This window comes from Nomascus leucogenys, chromosome 12 (genome assembly GCF_006542625.1).
Source record: "Nomascus leucogenys isolate Asia chromosome 12, Asia_NLE_v1, whole genome shotgun sequence".
Classification (NCBI taxonomy): domain Eukaryota; kingdom Metazoa; phylum Chordata; class Mammalia; order Primates; family Hylobatidae; genus Nomascus; species Nomascus leucogenys.
This window is the reverse complement of record NC_044392.1, coordinates 9,953,197-9,975,280: the sequence shown is the minus strand read 5'-3', so window position 1 is coordinate 9,975,280 and position 22,084 is coordinate 9,953,197. Positions and strand designations below refer to the sequence as shown.

The window sequence follows — 22,084 nt, the reverse complement described above, 5'->3', positions numbered from 1 at the left end:
AAATTTTTTTTAATATGAGGTTTTAAAATACAACAGTCTCCTTCAAAATCATTAAACTCCCAAATCTCTCTCTCCGCACTCTACTCGGTTCAGGACCTGGTCTCAGCTAAGCCTCTGCAGCAGACTCTAGAGGGCTTTCTGTTCAATGACACTCTCCTCAGTCCATCTTCCACCCAGCTTTTGTGGGCTTTTTCCTTTTCTTTCTACCATATTGAAGCATAATTCACATACAATGAAATACAAGCATTTTAAGTGCACACTTTGAAGAGTTTTTGTCAAACATACACACCAAGATACAGAATGAGCCGGGCGTGGTGGCTCACACCTATAATCCCAGCACTTTGGAAGGCTGAGGCGGGTGGATCACTTGAGGTCAGGAGTTCGAGACTAGCCTGGCAAACATGGTGAAACCCCATCTCTACTAAAAATACAAACAAACAAAAAAAAATTAGCTGAGTGTGGTGGCATGCACCTGTAGTCCCAGCTACCCAGGAGGCTGAGGCAGGAGAACTGCTTGAACATGGAAGGCAGAGGTTGCAGTGAACTGGGATCATGCCACTGCACTCCAGCCTGGGTGACAGAGCGAGACTCTGTCTCAAACAAAACAAAACAAAACGTAAGTTACTATCTTCCCAGAATGTCTCCCCTCTACCTCCTACCCCAAACAACCTCAAATCCAATTTCTATCATCACAGATTCATTTTGCCTCTTATAGAACCTCATATAAATGGAGCCAAATAGTATATAACCTTTTGTGTCTGGCTTCTTTTGCTTAATGTTTTTGAAGTTCATCCATGTTGCTGTGTTTATCAGTAGTTTGTTCCTTTTCTTTTTTAACCTTTTTTTGCAGAGACCCATGGGGGTCTCGCTATGTTGACCAGGCTGCTCTTGAACTACTGGCCTTAGGCGATCCTCCCACAGCAGAGCCTCCCAAAGTGTTGGGATTATGGGCTTGAGCCAGTGTTCAGCCTGGTTTGTTCCTTTTCATTGCTGAGTGGTTTCTACAATATAAATAAGCCATTACAAATTGATCCACTGACAGGCTATAAATACTTGGGTTGTTTCGAGATTTCAGCTATTACAAATAATTTGTCCATTTGAATAAAAATCTTTTTTTGTGGACGTTTTCAAGTCTCTCAAGTGAGTATCTGGGAATGGACTTATTGGATCACATGTCTACTTTGATAAGAAACTACCAGACTGTTTTCTAGTGTGCTGGTGCCATTTTACACTCCCGGCAGCAAGGTAAGAGCTCCACAGCCTCTCTAACACTCAGCCGCTCTAGTGGGTATGCGTCACTATCTCATTGTGACTTCATGTGCACTGATTTCCCTGACAGCTAGAGGTGTTGAGGTGTTGAGCACCTTTTCGTGTTTATCACCTACATCTTTTTTTGGAAGTGTCTGTTTGAATCTTGTGCCCACTTTTTAAATTAGGGTGTTCACCATTTTTCCACAATCTCCTACCTAAACCCTGCAGTTAGTTCCCTGAACCTCAGGGTAAGACCCAGATTTGGCCCAGTTCATGGAATTATGGGCAGGCCCTCACCAGCCTGTCTCCAGACAGCCTCCAATTCACAATTTCCATCCACAGTGTTTCCAACTGCTCCACATCTCCGAGCCCTTGGACGTGCTCTATCTATTCTAAGAGGAAGGCCCCTTCCAAGCCTTCTCCATCCTACCCAACCCAACCTGATGTCCCTCCATGAGGAGGTCTGCCTTATGTGTCTGCCACGGTAGGTTCAGCCTCTCCTATGTGCTCTTTCCTATATAAGAGACTCAATATTCCTTAAAGGCACAGACTGTTGCCTTTTCATCCATCTCTCATCCTCTGCCACCTAACAAACACATGGCAGCCATAGACTAACTCCAAGTGGATAAAATAAATGAATGATGGAAAGAACTAGCAAATAAGAAGTCAGGGCTGTGTAATGGGATTTAAATTCTTAAAACACGTACAACAGGCCATTCTGCAGGAACCTGTCCAGCAGCACAAAGCAAACTAAAATTCTCACGCTGAGAAACACCTGCGAAGTAGAAAGCAAACCCCAATGTGGGGACAGCTACATGGGGCCCGTTTAACAACCTCAGCACTGAGCCCCAACTTTACCTCTGACCTTCATCTCCTCCTGAAAAGCTCCAGCTGATGGGCCGGGAAGAAAAGGAATAAAGGGGACAGGCAGAAGGGAGGGTTTTCAAGGACAGCTGACATAGCACTTACCATATGCCAGGCATAATTCTCAGCACTTTGTATTCATGAACTTCTTACAACAACCCTAGAAGGAAGGCACCATCACCATCCCTTTTTAAAGATGTGGAAACTGAGGCACAAAGAGGGTTAAGTAAGTTATCTAGGTCTCACCACTTGTAGATGACAGAGCTAGAATCTGAGCCCTGGTCACCAGGCTCAGGCATCCATGCTTTTTCTTTTTTTAGACGGAGTCTCACTCTGTTGCCCAGGCTGGAGTGCAGTGGTGCAATCTCGGCTCACTGCAACCTCCACCTCCCAGGTTCATGCAATTCTCCTGCCTCAGCCTCCCGAGTAGCTAGGACTACAGGCACATGCCACCACGCCTGGCTAATGTTTGGCATTTTGAGTAGAGACGGGGTTTCACCATGTTAGCCAGAACGGTCTCAATCTCCTGACCTCGTGATCTGCCCACCTTGGCCTCCCAAAGTGCTGGGATTACAGGCGTGAGCCAACACGCTCAGCCACAGCATCCATGCTCTTAACCATGACACTCTACTGCCACCCATAGACAAGCAGGGCCATGCCCCACCATTCCACCAGCTCAGCTGCTGCCCGCCATGGCACAGACCAGAACACAGTAACTACCATTTACTGAGTGCCCGCCCTGCATCCCAGAGCAAGCTCACAGCTCTATGAGGTTAATAATGTCATTCCCACTCTGCCTGCAATAAGCGATAAGCACAGGTTAGGAAAGGCAGCCCACCTGCCAACAAAGTCTCCGAGAGCCTCCAGCTGTCAACTGTGCAGCACGCCTGTGGTCCACCAGTGGTCCCCATTTCCACAGGGCATTTTATTTGGTTACCTGATAGTCATAGGCAAGAACTCAAGTCTCTCTCACCCTCTCCTCTAGTCATCTCTCCCCTTCATTAATTCCTGAAAATGCTCTACTGTCTTCTCAAAGCCACGAAGCAACCACAAATCTTTTTAATCCTTAAAAAGTAATTCCTTAAAAAGTAATTCTGAGCTCCAAAAACAGAAAGCAGATATGACGCAGCACCTATGAGACTATAGACTTATTCCCTGCTTATCCTTTGGCTGTACCTGTGCCACCCTCCTTACCTTGATTTCCAATTTGTGGTTGATGGCCAGTGCAGAATGCTCCAGAGCCTTAATGACAGAGGCATAGGAGTCTGAGAACTTCGTGTATTTGCCCACAAGGGCAATAGAGCAGGTCTCCAGCAAGCGATCATATCTATCAAATAAACGTCAAGAAAAACCCAATTACTCAGAAGGTACACGCTATCATGAGACCAAAATAGCTATTTCAAGAGAAAAAAAACCATGTCTGGCCAGGAATGAGCTCACGCCCATAATCCTATAATCTCAGCACTTTGAAAGGCTGAAGCGAGGGGATCTTGAGCCCAGGAGTCGGAGGCTACAGTGGGCTGACTGTACCACTAAACTACAGCCTGGGCAACAGTGTGAGACCTTGCCTCAAAAAACCCCCAAAAAACAACACATCTGGGAAGAATATAACGGGAATAGCTATTATCTGAGTTCTGTGTACAGACTAGTAAAGAGGAAGTAATTTTCAGATCAACATGGCAGGCTTTGTAAAGAAAGTTTTTTTTTGTTTTTTTTTTTGAAATTTACAAGCAGTTTCAATATCTCACACAAATTTGCCTACAAAAAATTTTTTTCATACCAAAGGCCAAAAAAATTAACAGACATAAACAGACAATTCACAAGAATTAATGGGATGAAGGCAAGTGTCAAACAAATTATGGGACATTCACAAAATAGAAAAGTCCACACTCACTAAAAGTTTTCATTGTAAAATATAATAACAGAGCAAAATGCTTATAATATTTTATGAAAAAAGATGATAAAACTGTGCCATTCTGGTAGCTACATGTAAGCAGACAAAGACTGAAAGGAAAATGTTGAAATGAAAAATGATTCTCACAGAGCAATGGAATGAGTATGCCCTCTCCAAATGCTTCTAGGCCGTCATATTGATCTTGCAACTAAGATAAGGCCTGCCCATTGCTCTAAGACATGAAGTGAAGATCTCTGAAGGGATGTGACAGCATCACCGAGCCTTAAAAGGACGTAGTGGAGTAGGCAGCAACACATCCCCGTCCTAATGTGATCCCTTTCTGGTGTGGGGTGAGACACACATTCCCAAACACAGCTCAGATCTCTGGGGTGGTACCCAGGAATGCTCCAGCCACTGTGAGCGATTCATGTGGGCTTCGGGTATGCACACTCACCCGCTGCCACCAGGAGACCTGTCTGCACTGATCTAGTTGGTAAGAGACAAGCGTGTTAAGACATAACCCGAACTCAGTGTCTGGAGGCCCAGCACCTGGCCTGGCCCTATCAGAATCTCCTCATCTGTGCCACAGCTACGTGACAGCTAAGATCCTTTCTGAATGTCTCTTACTACAAAGGCCCTTCTGATGAGTGGATGGCAGAAGTGCAAAAGTGCTAGGGCTAGAGTCGGCTTCACCAGCCCTACAAAAGAGTAAAGGAGGCTAGCACTCCCAGCTCCTCATTGCAGGCAAACCTGTCAGCCATCTCTTTCCATTTCATCAGCATTTTTCTTGGCTGCCTCTCAATAGGAAGGTCAAGTCTTCGAAGAAAATAATCTACAACCCCTTGCTCCTCTAACAACAAGGGGACTCGGTAGATGGATGAGACATCGTGGACACAGATCACCTGTTTAGAAAAAAGCAAGTTATTAAATAAAAGCAAAAACTCACCAGGCTTACAGCCTCCTACTAGCTATGTGACCTTGTAAAAATATTATGTATTTGAAAACAGAAAAAAGGACAATTTTCTAGATAAAGATAAACTACTAAAACAGATTCAAGAATAGAATAGAAAATTAGTGGCCAATCTATTATGAACATGGATGCAAAAGTCCTTTAAAAAAAATTCATGGCTGGGCAAGGTGGCTTATGCTTATAATCCTAGTACTTTGGGAGGCCATGGCAGGAGGACTGCTCGAGCTCAGGAGTTCAAGACCAGACTGGGCAACATGGTAAAACACTGTCTCTACAAAAAATACAAAATTTAGCCAGGCATGGTGGGCATGTGCATGTAGTCTCAGCTACTTGGGGGGGTAGCTGAGGTGGGAGAATCGCTTGAGCCTGGGAGCTTGAAGCTGTCGTGAGCTGAGATTGTGCCACTGTACTCCTGCCTGGGTGACAGAGTGAGACTCTGTCTCAAAAAAAAAAAAAAAACACCCAAAAAATTAGCTGGGTATGGTGGTATGTGCCCATGGTCCCAGCTACTCAGGAGGCTGAGGTGGGAGGATCACTTGAGCCTGGGAGTTGGAGGCTGCAGTGAGCCAAGATCGCATCACTGTACTCCAGCCTGGGCAACAGAACCAGAACCTGTCTTAAAAAAATAATAACAATAATTCAAGATCCAAACCACAAATGTAGTTTAAAAAAAATCATGTCCACAAACCCATGAATGGCTTAGCTAGGAAAAGTGGTTCTCAAACTCAGCTGCATACTGGAGTCATTCAGAGCTTGTAGAAAGTCGGAAGCCCACGCCGCACCCCAGACTACCTGAGTTAGGACCTCACGGGGTGGGAGGCACGCATCAGTATTTTTAAACTCCCCAAGTGACTCCACTGTGCAGTCAAGTTTGAGGACTACTGTGTTAGGAAATTTAACAGTGGAATTCACCACACAAATAGAAAACAGATTAAGGAGGAAAAAAATTCCCTCAGTAGATGTAGACTTGATGAAAATTCAAAACCAAATTCATAATAAAAGTTATTGGTAAATTAAGATTAGGGAAAATTTGGCAATATAAAAAACCCACAGTAAACATCACATGGTTTAATATTAATGCTTACTATTTAAAGTCCAGAACAAGGCCAGAATGGCCACTTTCAGTACTTCTATTCAGTGATGTACTGAAGATATTAGCCATTATCATTAGATGAGAAAAAAAAATGAACCAGAAAACAAGAAGAGTTGCCACTGAATAATGCAAACAATATCACTGCTTATCCACAAAAACCAAAAGAATTTACAGGTAAACGATCAGTACTAACAGAATTTTAGTAAGGTTGCTAGGCTATAGATGAATGGACAGAGGTCAGCAGGGTCTCCTATACAGGGGGTACATCTAATCAGAAAATATAATTTTTAAAAATACACGGTAGTAATAAAAATTATGAATAGCTATAAATAAATCTAAACAACAACTTTACGAAGATTAGTAAATCTATAATGTACCTTTATTTTTAAAAAGTATAGAATAGTATCCAAGGATAGTCTTTTCAACAAATGGGGCTGAGGCAAGTAGATATCCACATGTAAAAATTTCAGCCCTTACCTCACACTACACACAAAAATTAACCTAGAATGGATCATGTAAGACCTAAAACTAACTTTTACAAGAAAATCTTCATGACCTTGGTTAAGCAAGGAGTTCTTAGATACAACAGTGAAAGCACAATCCATAGAAGAAAAAAACAGATTGGACTTCATCAAAATTTAAAAGTGTCTGTGCTCTAAAAGACACCATTAAGAAAATGAAGGCCAGGTGCGGTGGCTCACACCTGTAATCCCAGCACTTTGGGAGGCCAAGGCAGGCAGATCACCTGAGGTCAGGAGTTCGCAACCAGCCTAGCCAACTTGGCAAAACCCCGTCTCTACTAAAAACACAAAAATTAGCCAGGCGTGGTGGCGCATGCCTGTAGTCCCAGCTACTCGGGAGACTGAGGCAGGAGAATCGCTTGAACACGGGAGGCAGAGTTGGCAGTGAGCTGAGATCATGCCACTGCACTACAGTCTGGGCAACAGAGCAAGACTCCATCTCAAAAAAAAAAAAAAAAAAGAGAGAAGAAAATGAAAAGATAAGGCACAGATAGGGAGAAAATATGTGCAAATCACATTACCTGATAAAAGACTAGTATTCAGACTATATCAAGTCAATTCAGTAAGATAAACATTCCTATTAAAAAAACAAGCAAGGCTGGGCATGCCGGCTCACGCCTGTAATCTCAACATTTTGGAAGGCTGAAGCAAGAAGACTGCCTGAGCCCAAAGAGTTCAAGACCAGCCTGGGCAGCATAGCAAGACCTCATCTCTACAAAAAATAAAACAGCTCAACATGGTAGCTTCCGCCTAAGGTACTAGCTACTCAGGAGGCTAAGGCAGGAGGGCTGTTAAGCCCAGGCTGCAGTGAGCTATGACAGCACCACTGCACTCTAGCCAGGGTGACACAGCAAGACCTTGTCTCTTAAAAAAAAAAAAAAAAAAAAAGGCAAGGCCAGGTGTGGTGGCTCACCTGTAATCCTAGCACTTTGGCAGGCCAAGACGGGTGGCTCACCTGAGGTCAGGAGTTCCAGACCAACTTGGCTCATATGGCGAAACACCATCTCTACTAAAAATACAAAAATTAGCTGGGCGTGATGGCAGGCGCCTATAATCCTAGCTATTCGGGAGGCTGAGGCAGAAGAATCACTTGAACCCAGGGGGTGGGGGTTCCAGTGAGCTGAGATTGCTCCACTTCACTCCAGCCTGGATGAAAGAGTGAAAACTCTGTATCAAAAAGAAAGCAAAAAATCTGAAACTTAAACTTAAATGTGGAAATACTTGTTACATTTTTAATAGTGAATATTTTTAAGGCCGGGCGCCCTCACACCTGTAATCCCAGCACTTTGGGAGGCTGAGGCAGGTGGATCACCTCAGGTGAGGACTTTGAGACCAGCCTGGCCAACATAACGAAACCCCATCTCTACTAAAAATACAAAAATTAGCCAGGAGTGGTGGTGCACATCTGTAATCCAGGCTACTCGGGAAGCTGAGGTAGGAGAATCACTTGAACCTGGAAGGTGGAGGTCACAGTGAGCCAAAAAGATTGCGCCACTGCACTCCAGCCTGGGCGACAGAGCGAGACTCTGTCTCAATTTAAAAAAAAAAAAAATTGAACAATTTTAATGACAACCTATTCTGCTAATTGAAATTCCTTCACTTGCTAGGCCAGAAATATCTAAAACCTGACCAAAGCTACATGCTCAATGTATCACCACTAGAATTTCCATACTAAGCACCACACTTAGATACATTACAGGTTCCAAATTTTGGATTTCCTGCATCACAGGTACAGTAACAAAAACACTAAAATCTCTGTGACAGCCTACAACACCCTAGACACCAGGCACCAGAAACATAAAGTTGAATGAGGTGGCCCTTGCCCTCCAGAAGCTCAGAGTCTGTGAAGGGAGATACACACCACACATGTGCACACACATGCACACATACACACACACACACACACACACACACACACCAGAAAGATGGGCCCACCAGCAGCATACGTGCGACACCACACAGGAGCCCAGAGAAGGAAGCAGTTAACCCTGAAGGCCAAGGGCCAGGAGGTTTGGCAGTTAAAGCTTCTCAGACAACACTATGTCTTCGCTAGAACCTGAAGGATGAGAGTGAGGAGGAGACTGCCAGGCCAACAGGAAGAGGGGAACACGGGTTCTTAACAGAAATTAGCCAGTGAAAAAGTACAATCATAGGGAGAGTGGGGGTACTAGGGGAACCGAAAGATACTCCACCCGGCTGGAGCACAAAGTACGAAGCACGGAGAAGAGGCAGGAGGGACACAGCTGTGTTTGGGGAACCAGGAGAGGCAGGGAATGGCCGATGGCGATGGGTTCTTCTGGAACAGCCCACTATCTCTAATTAGAAAGTAACAAGCCTCACAAAACTGATCAAGAGGCTTTAGGACAATTAGAAGCAAAAAACAACTTATTAGAGATGGGAATTTCTACTCACTTGTTCAGGCTCAACATGGCAGAACATTGATATTTTCTCCTTCACTGATGTGTCAAGTGGATTTGAGCACCTGCATACAACCTAGCAGTAGAGAACAAGATGGCTTAGACACAAGGAAAAGATGACAAAAGTAGGGGTTTCTCCTGACTGAAATTAAAACAGACATCACATTGTTAAGATGAACGAAAACGTTAACTCTCAGCACCAGGCACATAATCCATAAAGATATTATGACCCGTTTCAAAGCTAAAATCCGTGAACACCAAACTGGAGAAACAAGCGAATGGCGGTACAAATGAATACATTAATGAACTACAAGAGCTCTGGGGTTTTCCTCCATTAGTGTTCCCAGGTAGGAGTAAAAATGAGAATAAAAGGACGGAAAGGAAAAATAAGGTCTGGGGAGTACAAGACCTAACATGCTCTACGTAGGAACATCTTGCAAACTACAGCCCGATTCAAAGCACTAATCCTATTTTCTCCATCATCCATTATCAAAAGCAAGCCAACAAGACAAAGGTCTTGTCTGTCATGAAAGAGTGATCTGAACTAGACATAAAAGATTACACTGCAATCAGTTATCAGGAAATCTTACCAGATCTGGGGAAAGCCCAAGTCCTCTAAGTTCCCGAACACTATTCTGGGTGGGTTTAGTCTTCTGTTCCCCTGTTGAACTTGGCTATTTCACAAAGAGAAAAAAAAAAGTTACTTTCCCTCTGATAAGGAATTTTCAAGTATGACTTTTCCTTGAACCCCTTTTAATAGGGAAATAGATCATTTGGTCACTTACATAATTTAGCTTTTATGTTTGTCAAAGTTACACGTGCATGCATTTTAGAGTCAAATGGTTCTACCGAGCTTGTAAGCGGTATCGGCCCTCACCCACTCTCCCCTTTCCAATCCCTAGAAACAACGGCTCTTCAACTCTTAACTGATCTTGCTGGTGTGCTACTTCTTCACATTTACTTGGAGGCATTTTCTATTGATTTCCCTGATAAATGAGGATCCTGCCCCCATTAGACACGTTCCTGTGCCTGCAGCCCTCTTTTGGGTTTACATACTTTTTAAGTATTTAAATACTGTTCCCAAACCATGTGCCACACTTTTCCTTTCTGTACTAAATTATCTTTATTCTCCTCTCACACTTAACAGATACACACGTTACATATGGACTTGTAGGATGGAAATCATTTTCTGTTGGACTTTTTTTTTTTTTTTTAAACAGAGACAGGCTCTTGTCACATTGCCCAGGCTGGTCTCAAACTCATAGGCTCAAGCAGTCCTCCCACCTCTGCCTCCCAAACTGCTGAGATAACAGGTGTGAGCCACCATGCTCAGCCTCCACTAGAATTTTTAATGAAATAGCATCACTGTCTTTTAGCTTCCAGTATTGTTGCTGAGGGGTCCAGTGGCACAATGATTCTTGATTTTTCTCTTTAGAGCCCTTTAGAACTTCTGCCCCATTATTCTGAACCTTCACAATAATATGCCTTGGTGTAGGTCATCTGTCGTCCAATATGATAGGCACCAAGGGGGCCCTTTCAACCCAGAAACTGATGTCTAGAAATTTCCTTGAATTGTTCAGATAAGGGGTCAGAAAACTTTTTCTGTAAAGGCCCTGATAATAAGTATTTTAGGTTTTGTGGGCCACAGTCTCTGCCACAAGTATTCAACTCTACTGTTCTAGAGCAAAAGCAGCCACAGATGGCACACAAACAAGTGGACGCAGCTGTATTTCCATAAACTTGATTTCCAAAAACGGGGAGGTAGGTTCATGTGGCCCATAGGCCGTCATTTCCTGACCCCTGGGGTTCAGATTATACTTCATTTCTCTGTTCTTATTTTTTGGAACTCCTATTATTTGGACGTTAGAACTTCTGAGCCAGTCCTCTAATTTTTTTACCTTTTCTCTCCTATTTTCTATCTCTTGGTCTTTTTGCTGTACTTCCTTGGGTATTTCCTCAACTTACTTTCTCTTAACCTTTTCATTTCTGCTATCCAATTTTTAATTTCCAAGGATTCTTTTCTGTTCTCTCAATGTTTGTTTCTTACAGCATCTAGTTCTTATCTAATGGATATCGCTTATCTCCTTTTAATTTTCTAACAATAGTAATGACAGGTCACTTTAGGTTTTTTGTTGTTTTTTTAAAGTTTCCTCTGCTTGTAGCGCCTCAGTTCCCTATAAGTTTCTTTCTTTCTGTTGTTTGGTCTCTTACCTATCAGATGCTTTCTCCAAGTGTATGGAGGCCTGCTCAAATGCTACCTATAAGTTCTGTGTGAGTGGGGAGGCTTCTCATGGTGAAAATCTGGATGGCTTATTTCATGGGGAGCCCCCAGAGCCAGTGTCTTTTATCTTGGGCTATCCATACCCCAGAGGACAATCTTACAATCTCCTACGTGGAATGGCCAAGCCTGAACATGGTGATTCTGGGAACCAAATGGTGGAAGAAGGCAAGAAGTGTCAACAGCATAACATTACACACAACCCCACATTTGTACTGCCCTCAACTGTCCCTACTGTCTGCTCATCCAGGAACCCTCTCCAGAGAACAAGCCTCCAGCCTTCTGCCAAAGGTGGGAGGAGGCTAATGCCCAACTGTGCACTGTAGGAAGAAGATGTCAGGGTCTGAGTCTTCTGAAGCAGTAGTTACATGAGGCCCACCCTCACCCTACTCCTGAGCTTTTGGGGTTCTGCAGGGCAAACAGGGCTGCTTCTCTGCTTTCATTGCTGCAGGCATAAGATCTGGCACTCAAGGTCAGCTTAGTGTTTCTATGCATCCATCTGCTTTCTGGCTTCCCAATTATTGTTACTATTGACTCCTCTCCACAAGATTTGTCTTTAAAAACAGCCTCTTTACTCTAGTTCCACCATATAGTAAAGACAAATGCACACGGCCCATCTACATCTGCAAATGCAACTGCTCTGATTTTTCAAAGGTTTTCTATTTGATCTTTTCAAAAAAGTATGATTGTAACAAACTTAAACTTACAAAGTTCTTTATTCTCTGCTTCCTGCACCTCAAGTGAAAACTACTAGACAATGAGTGAAAATCATTCCAGTTTACCTTTCCTCCCTCCTCTCCATCTCCCCCAAAGTAAAACTTTCAATGTCTTACTTACCTGGGGAACTAGACTGACGTGGATGTTACAAAAGTTCTCTCTTTTGACCTTGAATTGGAACTGACGGAAGGCCTCAATAAAGGGCATGCTTTCTATGTCCCCCACGGTTCCACCAAGCTAGAAGAACAAAGTTGTTTCAGAGGTTAGGCACTAAACCCTTCTCTGGCAGTTTAGTTTTCTAACAACTGTTCTGTCTTCCTGATTCAGTGATCAGTAATTATGTAACACGGACTCTCTAACCCTGTATAATGTTAGTTAACAGGAATTAGACATCTCTTTGTACTAAAAGGTTATTCTTTTGGACAGGCTCATCGTTCCCAAAGGTTATTATGGAACTTTCCACATCATTTCAAGAAAAAGGTCAGGTGAGAGAGGTGCCAGGAATGTTATCTGTATCACAGTGACAAAGCAAAAAAAAAAAAAAAAAAAAAAAAACCCGAAATCTTATCTCCTTGGCTAACCATAAATAATTTTTGTACTGAAAAGCATCAGTTGGCTGGGCACAGTGGCTCACATCTGTAATCCTAACACTTTGGGAGGCCAAGGCAGGCAGATGGCTTGAGCTCAGGAGTTGGAGACCATCCTGGGCAAAATGACGAAACCCTGCCTCTCCCAAAAAAGTACAAAAACTAGCTGGGCATGGTGGTGCGCACTGTAGTCCCAGCTACTGGGGAGGCTAAGGTAGGAGAACTGCTTGAGCCCAGGAGGTCAAGGTTGCAGTGAGCCATGACTGCTCCACTGGACTCCAGCCTGGGTGACAGAGTGAGACCCTGTCTCAAAAAAAAAAAAAACATTAGTTATAAACAAACTGCTGGAACTTTTGAGTCTCCTGTTATCTAAGGAACACTGAGATCCAACAGCTAGGATCAGCACAGCAGGAGTACAGATACTGAAACCAAATGAAGCTCATTCAGAGACGAATGCTCTTGCCAGATGAAAGCAAAAGATCTGCTGACTTGCTCAAGAGATAGATGAAAATGTGTCACACTACTCAAGGGCACAATCAGTACTAAGTGAATCCATAAATGCTACAAAAAAGGAGCACTGTTTGGGCAAACCACTGTTTTCCCTTGCGTGGCCATTCCACATGACTGTTACTGTGCCCTTACCTGCCACATTGCAACATACTGCACCAGAGATAGGAAGGCCAAGGGCTCCACTGGGAACTGTCTTATCAGTTGTTGATGGCTGACTAAGGAGATGAGTACACTTGTTCACATGTGCAGGAATCATACAAACCTCAATAACACACACTTGAGGTTCCAGGCCATCTTCATCTACAGGTATTAACGCCTGTCTCATCACCCACTCCTGGATTGCATCTGTGATATGAGGGACAACTGGGAAAGAGAAAACAAACAGGGAACTTATGCTTGTCCATCTACATTGATTGAGACAAATGCACTTACTGTGAAAACTGCAGCACTCTTTGCCTGGAGAGAGTAGCAATAGGGTCATAAAAATACTTGAGGTCCCCTTTAACTGGCCTCAACAAATCTCTGAGCTCACACTTCCTGCAGCCAGATGTCTAAGTTGTTGCTGGAAGCCCTGCAACAGAGCAAGGCTGAGAGCAGTGTCCTGAGCCACACAGGCGCACGTGCCCCTGTGCAGAGTCCACCCTTTCGGCCACACACCAGTATGGCCAACCCTATTGCTCACAGCTGAAGGTGGGCACATTACACTTCAGTGCATTTCCAGGAACAAGAGACTTCTGGGACCCTGTTCCATATGTTTCCAGTTTACCAAAGGGTAGACAATCCACTGCAGTGAGCCAGCACAGCACAGCTGAGTGCTTAGAAGCACAGCACCTGGGGTCGAAATGTCTGGATTCAAACCTCAGTCCCATGACTCGTTAGCTGTGGATCTTTGGGCCAATTATAGAACCATTTTAAGCTTGTTTTCCCCACCTGTTAAGTTGTGGAAATTTTGTGAGGCAGCACCTGTAAAATGCTCAGTAAAGTGCCTGCCATGTCAATGCTCAAAGAATGCCAGCAATTGCTCAACACTTCAAAAATCATAGCTGTTGGGCACAGACTGCAAGTTCCTAAAAGGTGAAGATTACTGTTTAACTCCAGGTTACTCCAGTTACAGCAATGCCTCACGCATAAGGATATTCATTTGCCTCACGCAGGAGAATATTCATTATCTACTCCACACATGGTGTCAAAGTGATCTTTTAAAATTCAAGTCAGAATTCATCACTCCCACACTTCAACTTTTCAGTGGCTTCCCACTCCTCCGAGTACACTCCTAGCTTCTTGCTGCGGCCCAGAGACTGGGTAGAACCTGGCTGTGGCTACCACCCCCACTCTCTGACCATCCCCCTCGGTCACTTTGCCTCAGCCATGCCGGCCTCCCCTCCATTCCTGGACCAACCAAGCCTTCGTAGCCCTGCGCCTCCGCACTTCTCATTCCACGCTCGCTGTGATTGGCCTCTCAGCTCAAATGGCCTCTCTTGGGAGACTCCCCGACCACCTGCCCACAGTGGCTTTCCCCAGTCACTCTTTCTGTCCTCACTCCATTGGTTTCTTCACAGTTTCTGACGGACGTCTCATTTTGTTTTATGTTTGTTGTTTGCCTCCCCCCCAGGTAACCTCCACGTGGGCAACGACCTCTCTGGTCTTGTTCATCAGATGCATTACCAGCACCAGTGAGGGTCTGACTGCAGTGAGCGTTCAATGCAAATTTGATGGATGATGAATAAATAAACAGCAAACTGTATGATCAAAACCATTCTAATTCCTAACTGATTCCTTTCTATGTGTCAGGAAGTCAGGGAAACACTTCATTGACTTTTAGTTCCTTTAATCCTCCTAACAACCCAGAGAGGTAGGTGTTGTTATTGTCTCCACTTTACAGAAAAGGAATCCACATTTCGAAGAGGTTAATTTGCCCATGTTCACAAAGCTGGTGAGAGGGGAAGCTAAGATCCAAACGTGACCCAATTAGCCCAGAATCTTGCCAGGGCAGTCCCAGACCAGAGCCAGCTGTCAGTGTGACCCTCAGCTTTCAGGCCAGTAAAGTCTAAAGCCAAAAGCAGATTTGCTCTCATAACTCAGATTAAAGCCACTTTTCAGCAACCTCTCCAAATTTGGGCCACTGCCATTATACTAGATCAGTAGTTTTCCATCCCCACCTTTTTAAAGCAGCAAAACATTTTCCTTAAATGAATGTTTGTACAAAATCTCCAAAACAGCAAATAGATGTAAGCGAAGCTGTGCCAGTGAAAGCTTGGGAGGACCCAGAAACCCACTTCTCAGGCTCCTCCTAGGCCATATGGCACTGATGAATGGCCTGGAAACCAGTATACACAATAGATGTTCATTTCCTTCTCACTTCTATACATAGTAAGTCCCAGATGCACACATACATGCCATCTGGCTTAATGCCCTAATCGAGTTGCCTTTACCACTTTCACACTCATTACTGTGTAAAAACAACAGCTCTCTGGACTCGTATCATGCTGCCTTGGCAGGACTGACAAGCTTCAATGAAGAAGTAGTTCTTCAAATTATTTTTTTTAGCAAACAACAATATAATTCTGATTTTTCAACTGAAGGCATATTTCAGTAACAATACCTTGAGAGTTTCATGCTGAAATCACATACAATGTAAACTTTTGTACTCAAAAGGGAATTATACATCTGTGTAGAGGTGAGAGGGGGAAGAAATTAAACTGGTTAAGACTTTTAAGCTTTAAAGGTAAATCCAGTATTACCTTGGACAGTTTTCCCTAAGTAATCTCCTTTCCGTTCCTTGTTAATGACATACTGGTATATCTTTCCAGTGGTCAGATTATTGTCCTTGGTGAGGCGGATGTCAAGGAACCGCTCATAGTTACCCAGGTCAAGGTCTACTTCCCCACCATCATCCAGTACAAAAACCTCACCTGCAGTGAACAGAGAAACCATTTACGTTAAGTGAAAAATACCTATACCGTGGCACAACAGCAATCCTGAAATAAAACACTCATTAACAAGGTGTGCAATTACGTAATAGGAAGCACAGAAATTCACTTCTAGAAGACTAAATATGACACACAAAAAGAAAAATTATCAGCTGTTCTCTAAAAGGTAACTTCATACTTCTAGCCTGTCAACAAACTCATTCTTAAGAAGAGTTATAAAATAGCACGAGATGGGAAGAAATGACAGCCCATTGGGCTGTGCATATACAGGACCTTACAGTAGTATACAGCATCTGCTGCCTAGGGAAAAAGAACCTTCAGAAAAGTCTCCTAATTGAGCATAATATGGTTTAAAGTATGATAAAAATATTTGATTCAAAACCTGGATATATGCATATTAAGTTTGTGCTGATTATAAAAATCAGCTTCTGAGCTCTGCTTTTGTTCTAAACAACTTTGTGAAACTGCACACATTTACCCCATTCCTTTGTTGCACATTCATTCCATGAAACTTCACTCTAGAAATTTTGCCCAGAATGATTCATTCCTACCACCACAATAGGAGACAAACTCAAACACAGGAAAGGAAAAAAACGTCTCATTTTCTCCCTCAGAGAGATAACTCATCCTCTGCTCAAGAATTCTGTATTAAAGATCACTCAGGTATATGGATCTTTTCCTGATGACATTTGTTACATGAGGATTTCTGCACTAGTGACACTTAATGCTTGTAGATTTTCACCTCAACGCTAGAGAGGAGGAGTATGAATGCAGAATTTTAAAACTTAAGAGGTATGTTTTAACATCTCTCTCAGTTTTAAGCAATTAATCTTTGAAGTAACCGCCACAGTCGCATGTCACACCGTCGACAGGTTCTCAATAACAACAAAGAAGTAAAAGGCAGTCAGGCACGGTGGCTCACACCTGTAAAACCTAGCACTTTGGGATTACAGGTGGGAGGACCCAAGACCAGCCTGGGCAACATAGTGGAAACCCACCTCTACAAAAAATTTAGAAATTAGCCAGCCATGGTGATTTACACCTGTAGTCCCAGCTACTCAGGAGGCTGAGGTGAGAGGATCGCTTGAGCCAAGGAGGTGGAAGCTGCAGCGAGCCATGATCACACCACTACACTCCAGCCTGAGGGACAGAGTGGGATCCTGTCTCAAAAAAAAAAAAAAAAAAAAGAATTCTGCTTCTTCCTTTCTAGGTGAGAAAAGTATCATTCTGCTATATTAAGGGACCTGTTAGAAGGCAGAAAATAAAAGTTATGCAAACCGTGCACATAATTCCCAAGTGCTGACATGTTCTCCCACATGCAATTATTATAAAGAAATCCGCTGTGCTTACCATGCTCATAAGGAGAGAATGTTCCTGCATCAATGTTAATGTAGGGGTCAATTTTGATTGAAGTTACATGTAAACCACATGACTTGAGTATTGTGCCCACACTGCTGGCAATGATTCCTTTTCCAATTCCTGATATAACACCACCAGTAACCAGAATGTACTTCATTTTACTCTTTGACCTGGAAGAAGGAAAAATTACAGATGAAATAAATGTATCTCAACAAACCAAACTCATCTGGGTTCAAACACTGGCTCTGCCAATTATTAGCTATGAACCCTATTGAAGCCTCAGTTTCTCTGTCACAGGACTTCAGAAGGTTCTCATCAGGTTTAAATAGGATCATAACAAACATTTCTTGGATCACTGAGGGGCTTTAGTCAAATATGTGTAGAAAAACAACTGCTACTCTAATAACACAGCTTTTGTTTAAAGCTTTGACAACTAATAACCTTCAGAGTCAACCTAATAAAACCAGCTCTAAGCTGGCTGATAGAACACTACACCCCAAATGTTTGCTGACATCACTGCCAGACACTGGGATACCAGGCAGGTGCCTCATTATTTTCCCTACATGGGAAAAAAATTCAAACTTGGATAAGTACTCCAGTTCTCCAGGAAATAAATAATGTCTTTGGCTAAACTACAACGTATCATCAAGAAAACACAGCTCCTCTAGGTTATAAAAGATAGACTAAAAGGAAAGAACATCAACATTTCGAAGTGGTTGCAGCTAAACCAAAATTCCTTTAATTAAAAGTAGTTCTCCCGCTGGGCATGGTGGCTCATGCCTGTAATCCCAGCACTTTGGGAGGCAGAGCCAGGAGGATCACTTGAGGTCAGGAGTTCGAGACCAGCCTGGCCAATATGGGGAAACCGCATCTCTACTAAAAATACAAAAATTAGCTGGCTGTGATGGAGCACACCTGTAGTCCCAGCTACTCAGGAGGCGGAGGCAGGAGAATCCTTGAACCCAGGAGGCAGAGGTTGCAGTGAGCTGGAATCATGCCACTGCACTCCAGTGTGCGTGACAGAATAAGACTACCTCAAAAAAAAAAAAAAAAAAAAGCAGTTCTCTTCTATAATTTAACAATAACTTGCTCCTTGTCAGAAATCTCTCCCAGGCATGCAATGAAGAGAGACTGTAAATACTGGGGCAGAGGGACATCAGATAAGAAACCAGTCTGAAGCATATGATGAGCAGAGGACTCAGAGGGGAGATGAGATTAAATCCAAAGAGCAGTTCCACGGTGGCAGGGAAAGGAGAAATAAAAGAAGATGCAAGGGCAGCAGAGTCAAGATGCAGGTGAAAACAGCATGGACAAGAGGTGAGGAGACCGTGACAGGCTCACCACGGAGGATTTATCACTGGTCCCCAGGTGCAGAGGTCCAGAATCGTCCATTTGGTCAGCAAACCCAAATGTGACCAAAATGAAAAACACAATTGGAAAGTAGCAGAAAATGCTTACTTTGGCATGGTCAGGACATTTTCCTCCTCAGGAACGTTCCATGTGAAGCCAAATTATGATAAAATAAACTAAGGAGCAAGACAACTAAGGAGTTGTGCTTGAAGCATTCCCCCGCCCCACCCCCTCCCCAGAGCAAGAAAGAACACACTTGGCAAGGAAGGAAGAATGCTCAGAAGTCTACCCCGCTGCAAAGGCTCTTTGCATCCTCTGCTACAGCATTTCCAAAAGCATGCTCCCTGGTTTCAACAAAATGCACATGGGATTCTCAAAAAGGGTTTTATGGATATAAATCAGAGAAATGCTGATTAAACCAAGTCATTTAACGCAAGAATCCTGGGAGTGTTTAGCAAGTAAACTCGCACTGTGATCACTGCTATACAGTATGCGGTGTCTCCAGGCTTATCTGACCCTAAGTCTCTCACTTTACAGTTCCTTATTGACACGTGAAAATCAGACTTAGGTACATTTTAGATATGTTCTAACCAGACATATCCCTTACTGAGACTATACCCTGGTCTCCCTAAGTTTTGGATGATCCTAGAAATTCCTCTGCCACCGAGTGAGTTACTTCTTTAAAAGATTCATCTCATCCAATTACATTTGATTTGTCCCAATTTTACTCTAAGAGTTTAACATCTCTCTTTACGTTCTTTAGTTTCTCTCTTTGGATTCTTGCCGTCTCAGTGCCTGGCAATAAATATGCCAATATACACAAAGATCAGGCGAGAGGCTCATTCATTCATCCTTATGGACTACTGACTTACATGACAGCTACTGTGCTTGGGGACTGCAAACATTAATCAGATTTGGGCCCATATCTCAACTTTCTGGCAGTCCAGTTGGAGAGATGAAACATTAACAAATACATGAGTAATTCGGTGATGGTGGAAGCAGACAGAAAACATGTTTAGACTATAAAGGGGGACGAAGAGAGCAGAAGCTTTCAGTACGACGGCCATCAGAGGAAGGTGAGAGAAGTCGTGGGGGTAGTGGGCGGATCCAGGCAGCTCCTGTTTTGTAGATGTGACTTGCAATGGGCCTTGAAGGACTGACTGCACGACTCAGAGCACAGGAAAGGGAACAGGGTGAACAGGCAGGTGTGGGGCAGCTACAGAGAACAGAGGTAAGGCCGTGAGGGGGAAGGCGGGGAGGGAGGGATATACAGTGGAAGATAAACTGGAAAGGTAGGCAAGGGCCAGGTCATGTGCAAACTGGCATGCCCAATCTGAACTTAATTCTGAAGGTGACAGAAGGCGCAAGAAGGCTTTCCGGCACAGAAGTAACGTAAATCAAGACGCATCAGAGAAATTCAACAAAGCCTGAGGGGGGAAATGCTTTTTCTTTCAATGTTATAAGATGAAGTGCCAGCCCCCATTACTCGTGTGCAAACCTCAGTCATGTCACTTGAGCTGCCTGCAACGCGGGTTCTCATCTCGGGAAATGGGGGTGAGAATCTCTGCGCCGCCCGCGTCACAGGGCCGCTGAGGATTCGAAACCGTAACGAGCGTGGTAGGAAGGGCGCCACGCAAACGTGGTGAGCTCTATACACCGCTAGCGCCCCGACTCCCGGCCGTCGGAAAGAGAGGAAGCCGTGGGGCCCAAAGGCCAGTCGTGGGGCCCAGGGCCGGCGAGCTCGCAGGCCCCCTCGTCCTACGGCGTGGAGCCGCCCCGCCCAGCCCCGGGCGGCTGAGCCCGCGCCGAGGCCGGAGGCCCGAGGCCCAAGGCCCGCACCGCCTGAATGGATGGGCGACTGCCGGGCTTCCTCGCAGACGAAGAGCAAGGGCGGGGGAGGGGGGGCGGCGCTCCACGCCCCTACGGCCATCTCCGTCCGACGAGCCCGGCCGAGCTGATTCGGCGCGGCCCAGCGGGGCGGCGCAGGCCCCGCAGCCTCTGAAGCCACCCCGCGCCCCGCTCGGCCCCTCTCCCCAGCGCCGCCCGGCCACGAGGCCCGCGCGCGGGAGCCGGCAGCTCGCCGGCCGGGGCGCCCGCCCCACTCCCGTTAGGCACACAGCCCATTGGGCAGGACGCCGAGTCACCTCGCCCCTGATTGGTAGGAGCGACGTCCGTCACATCGGCGGCGGGGCTATTCGGCGCCGGGCTCAGCTCGAGCCGCTGACTCCTGCGCGGGAGAACAGTTCCCCTCCGGGATCCCTGGAGTCAGCCTACCTGCGGCCGGCTTCAGATCCTCCCGTCAGCGACAGAGCTGGGCCGGCGACGCGCGCGGAGCCCCGGACAGCCAGTGAACAACCCCGACCGCATGCGCCCGGCAGTCTTTCACGGAGGCGGGCTCTAGGCTGTGCGCACGCAGAGGGTGGAGGGCGGGGCGGGCCTGGAGGGCGCGGGGCGGGGCGGGGCCTGGAGTGCGCAGGCGCGAGACCGGACCGCCTGGCCGCCTCGGCTGAACTGTGCCGCCGGCGGTTCGAGGCCGGGCGGGTGGTGGCGTGTCTGCCCCTCTGTTTCCGTCCCAGCCTGTGGCCCAAGCTTCCTCTCTTGAAGGGGAGGAGGCTGTTTGGGGACTCACGCCTGGCCTATTCGTCGCCTGGCCTCGCGTCCTCCCACAGCGGACTCCTGGGGTTCTGGGCGTCGCCTTCCATCCGATGGTCTTTCACTGTGGGCTCCTGGCGGTGACGCGCCAGCGCATCTCTGCCTCCGGGCGAGGGACGGCGGCAGCGCCACCCCGGCCTCCAAGACGGAAGTGCGGAGGGTCGCGCGGCGCTGGCTCCTCGTCGGCCTCCCTCCTCCCCACACCTGCCCCGAAGGCGGCTGCTTTGGATGGACTAGGATCCCGAAAAGTACTGTTTCATCTAGCTATCGCTCCCTGAGCACCGACTGTGCCACGCACTGTGCTGGACACAGAGGGACCCTCTCCTCGGACTAACGATGTAGGGAGGCACACTGAGCAGCTCATTACACTTCATGGTTGTCATGGGTGCTTGCTGCAGAGATGCTGGTGCCGGGGCAGTGAGTGCCCAGCGCGAGGACTGACCAAGTCCGGTGGGGGTTGGGAATTCAGGCGGGAAGCCCGCCCTGAAAAAGTAACTTTGAAGCAGAGACCTAAGTAGACTGGCAAAGATGGGAAAGGGAGAGGCGGGGATAAGAAAGTGAGGCGTGCTTGAGCCCAAAAGTTCGAGACCAGCTTGGGTAACAGCGAGACCCCGTTTCTTATAAAAATAATAATAATAGGCCGGGCGCAGTGGCTCACACCTGTAATCCCAGCATTTTGGGAGGCCGAGGC

General features: G+C 45.6%; 1 protein-coding gene across 2 annotated transcripts in view; it reads right to left on the bottom strand.

The window, feature by feature from the left end:
* Nucleotides 1-21,200, bottom strand: part of CTPS1 (CTP synthase 1) — a 32,908-nt gene extending 11,708 nt beyond the window's left edge. The window contains exons 1-9 of one of the 2 annotated variants that reach the window (XM_003273342.3): nt 21,016-21,200; nt 17,383-17,561; nt 15,844-16,014; nt 13,365-13,465; nt 12,126-12,242; nt 9,601-9,684; nt 9,006-9,086; nt 4,760-4,911; nt 3,310-3,442 (exon numbers count right to left, since the gene is read on the bottom strand). In XM_003273342.3, coding sequence (XP_003273390.1) covers nt 3,310-3,442; nt 4,760-4,911; nt 9,006-9,086; nt 9,601-9,684; nt 12,126-12,242; nt 13,365-13,465; nt 15,844-16,014; nt 17,383-17,548 — 1,005 coding nt within the window. In that variant the 5' untranslated portion in view covers nt 17,549-17,561; nt 21,016-21,200. Of the gene's footprint in view, nt 1-3,309; nt 3,443-4,759; nt 4,912-9,005; nt 9,087-9,600; nt 9,685-12,125; nt 12,243-13,364; nt 13,466-15,843; nt 16,015-17,382; nt 17,562-18,306; nt 18,331-21,015 lie in introns of those variants that run through there. The other variant, XM_030823598.1, reaches the window with a different exon arrangement.
* Between the last annotated feature and the right edge of the window lie 884 nt (nt 21,201-22,084).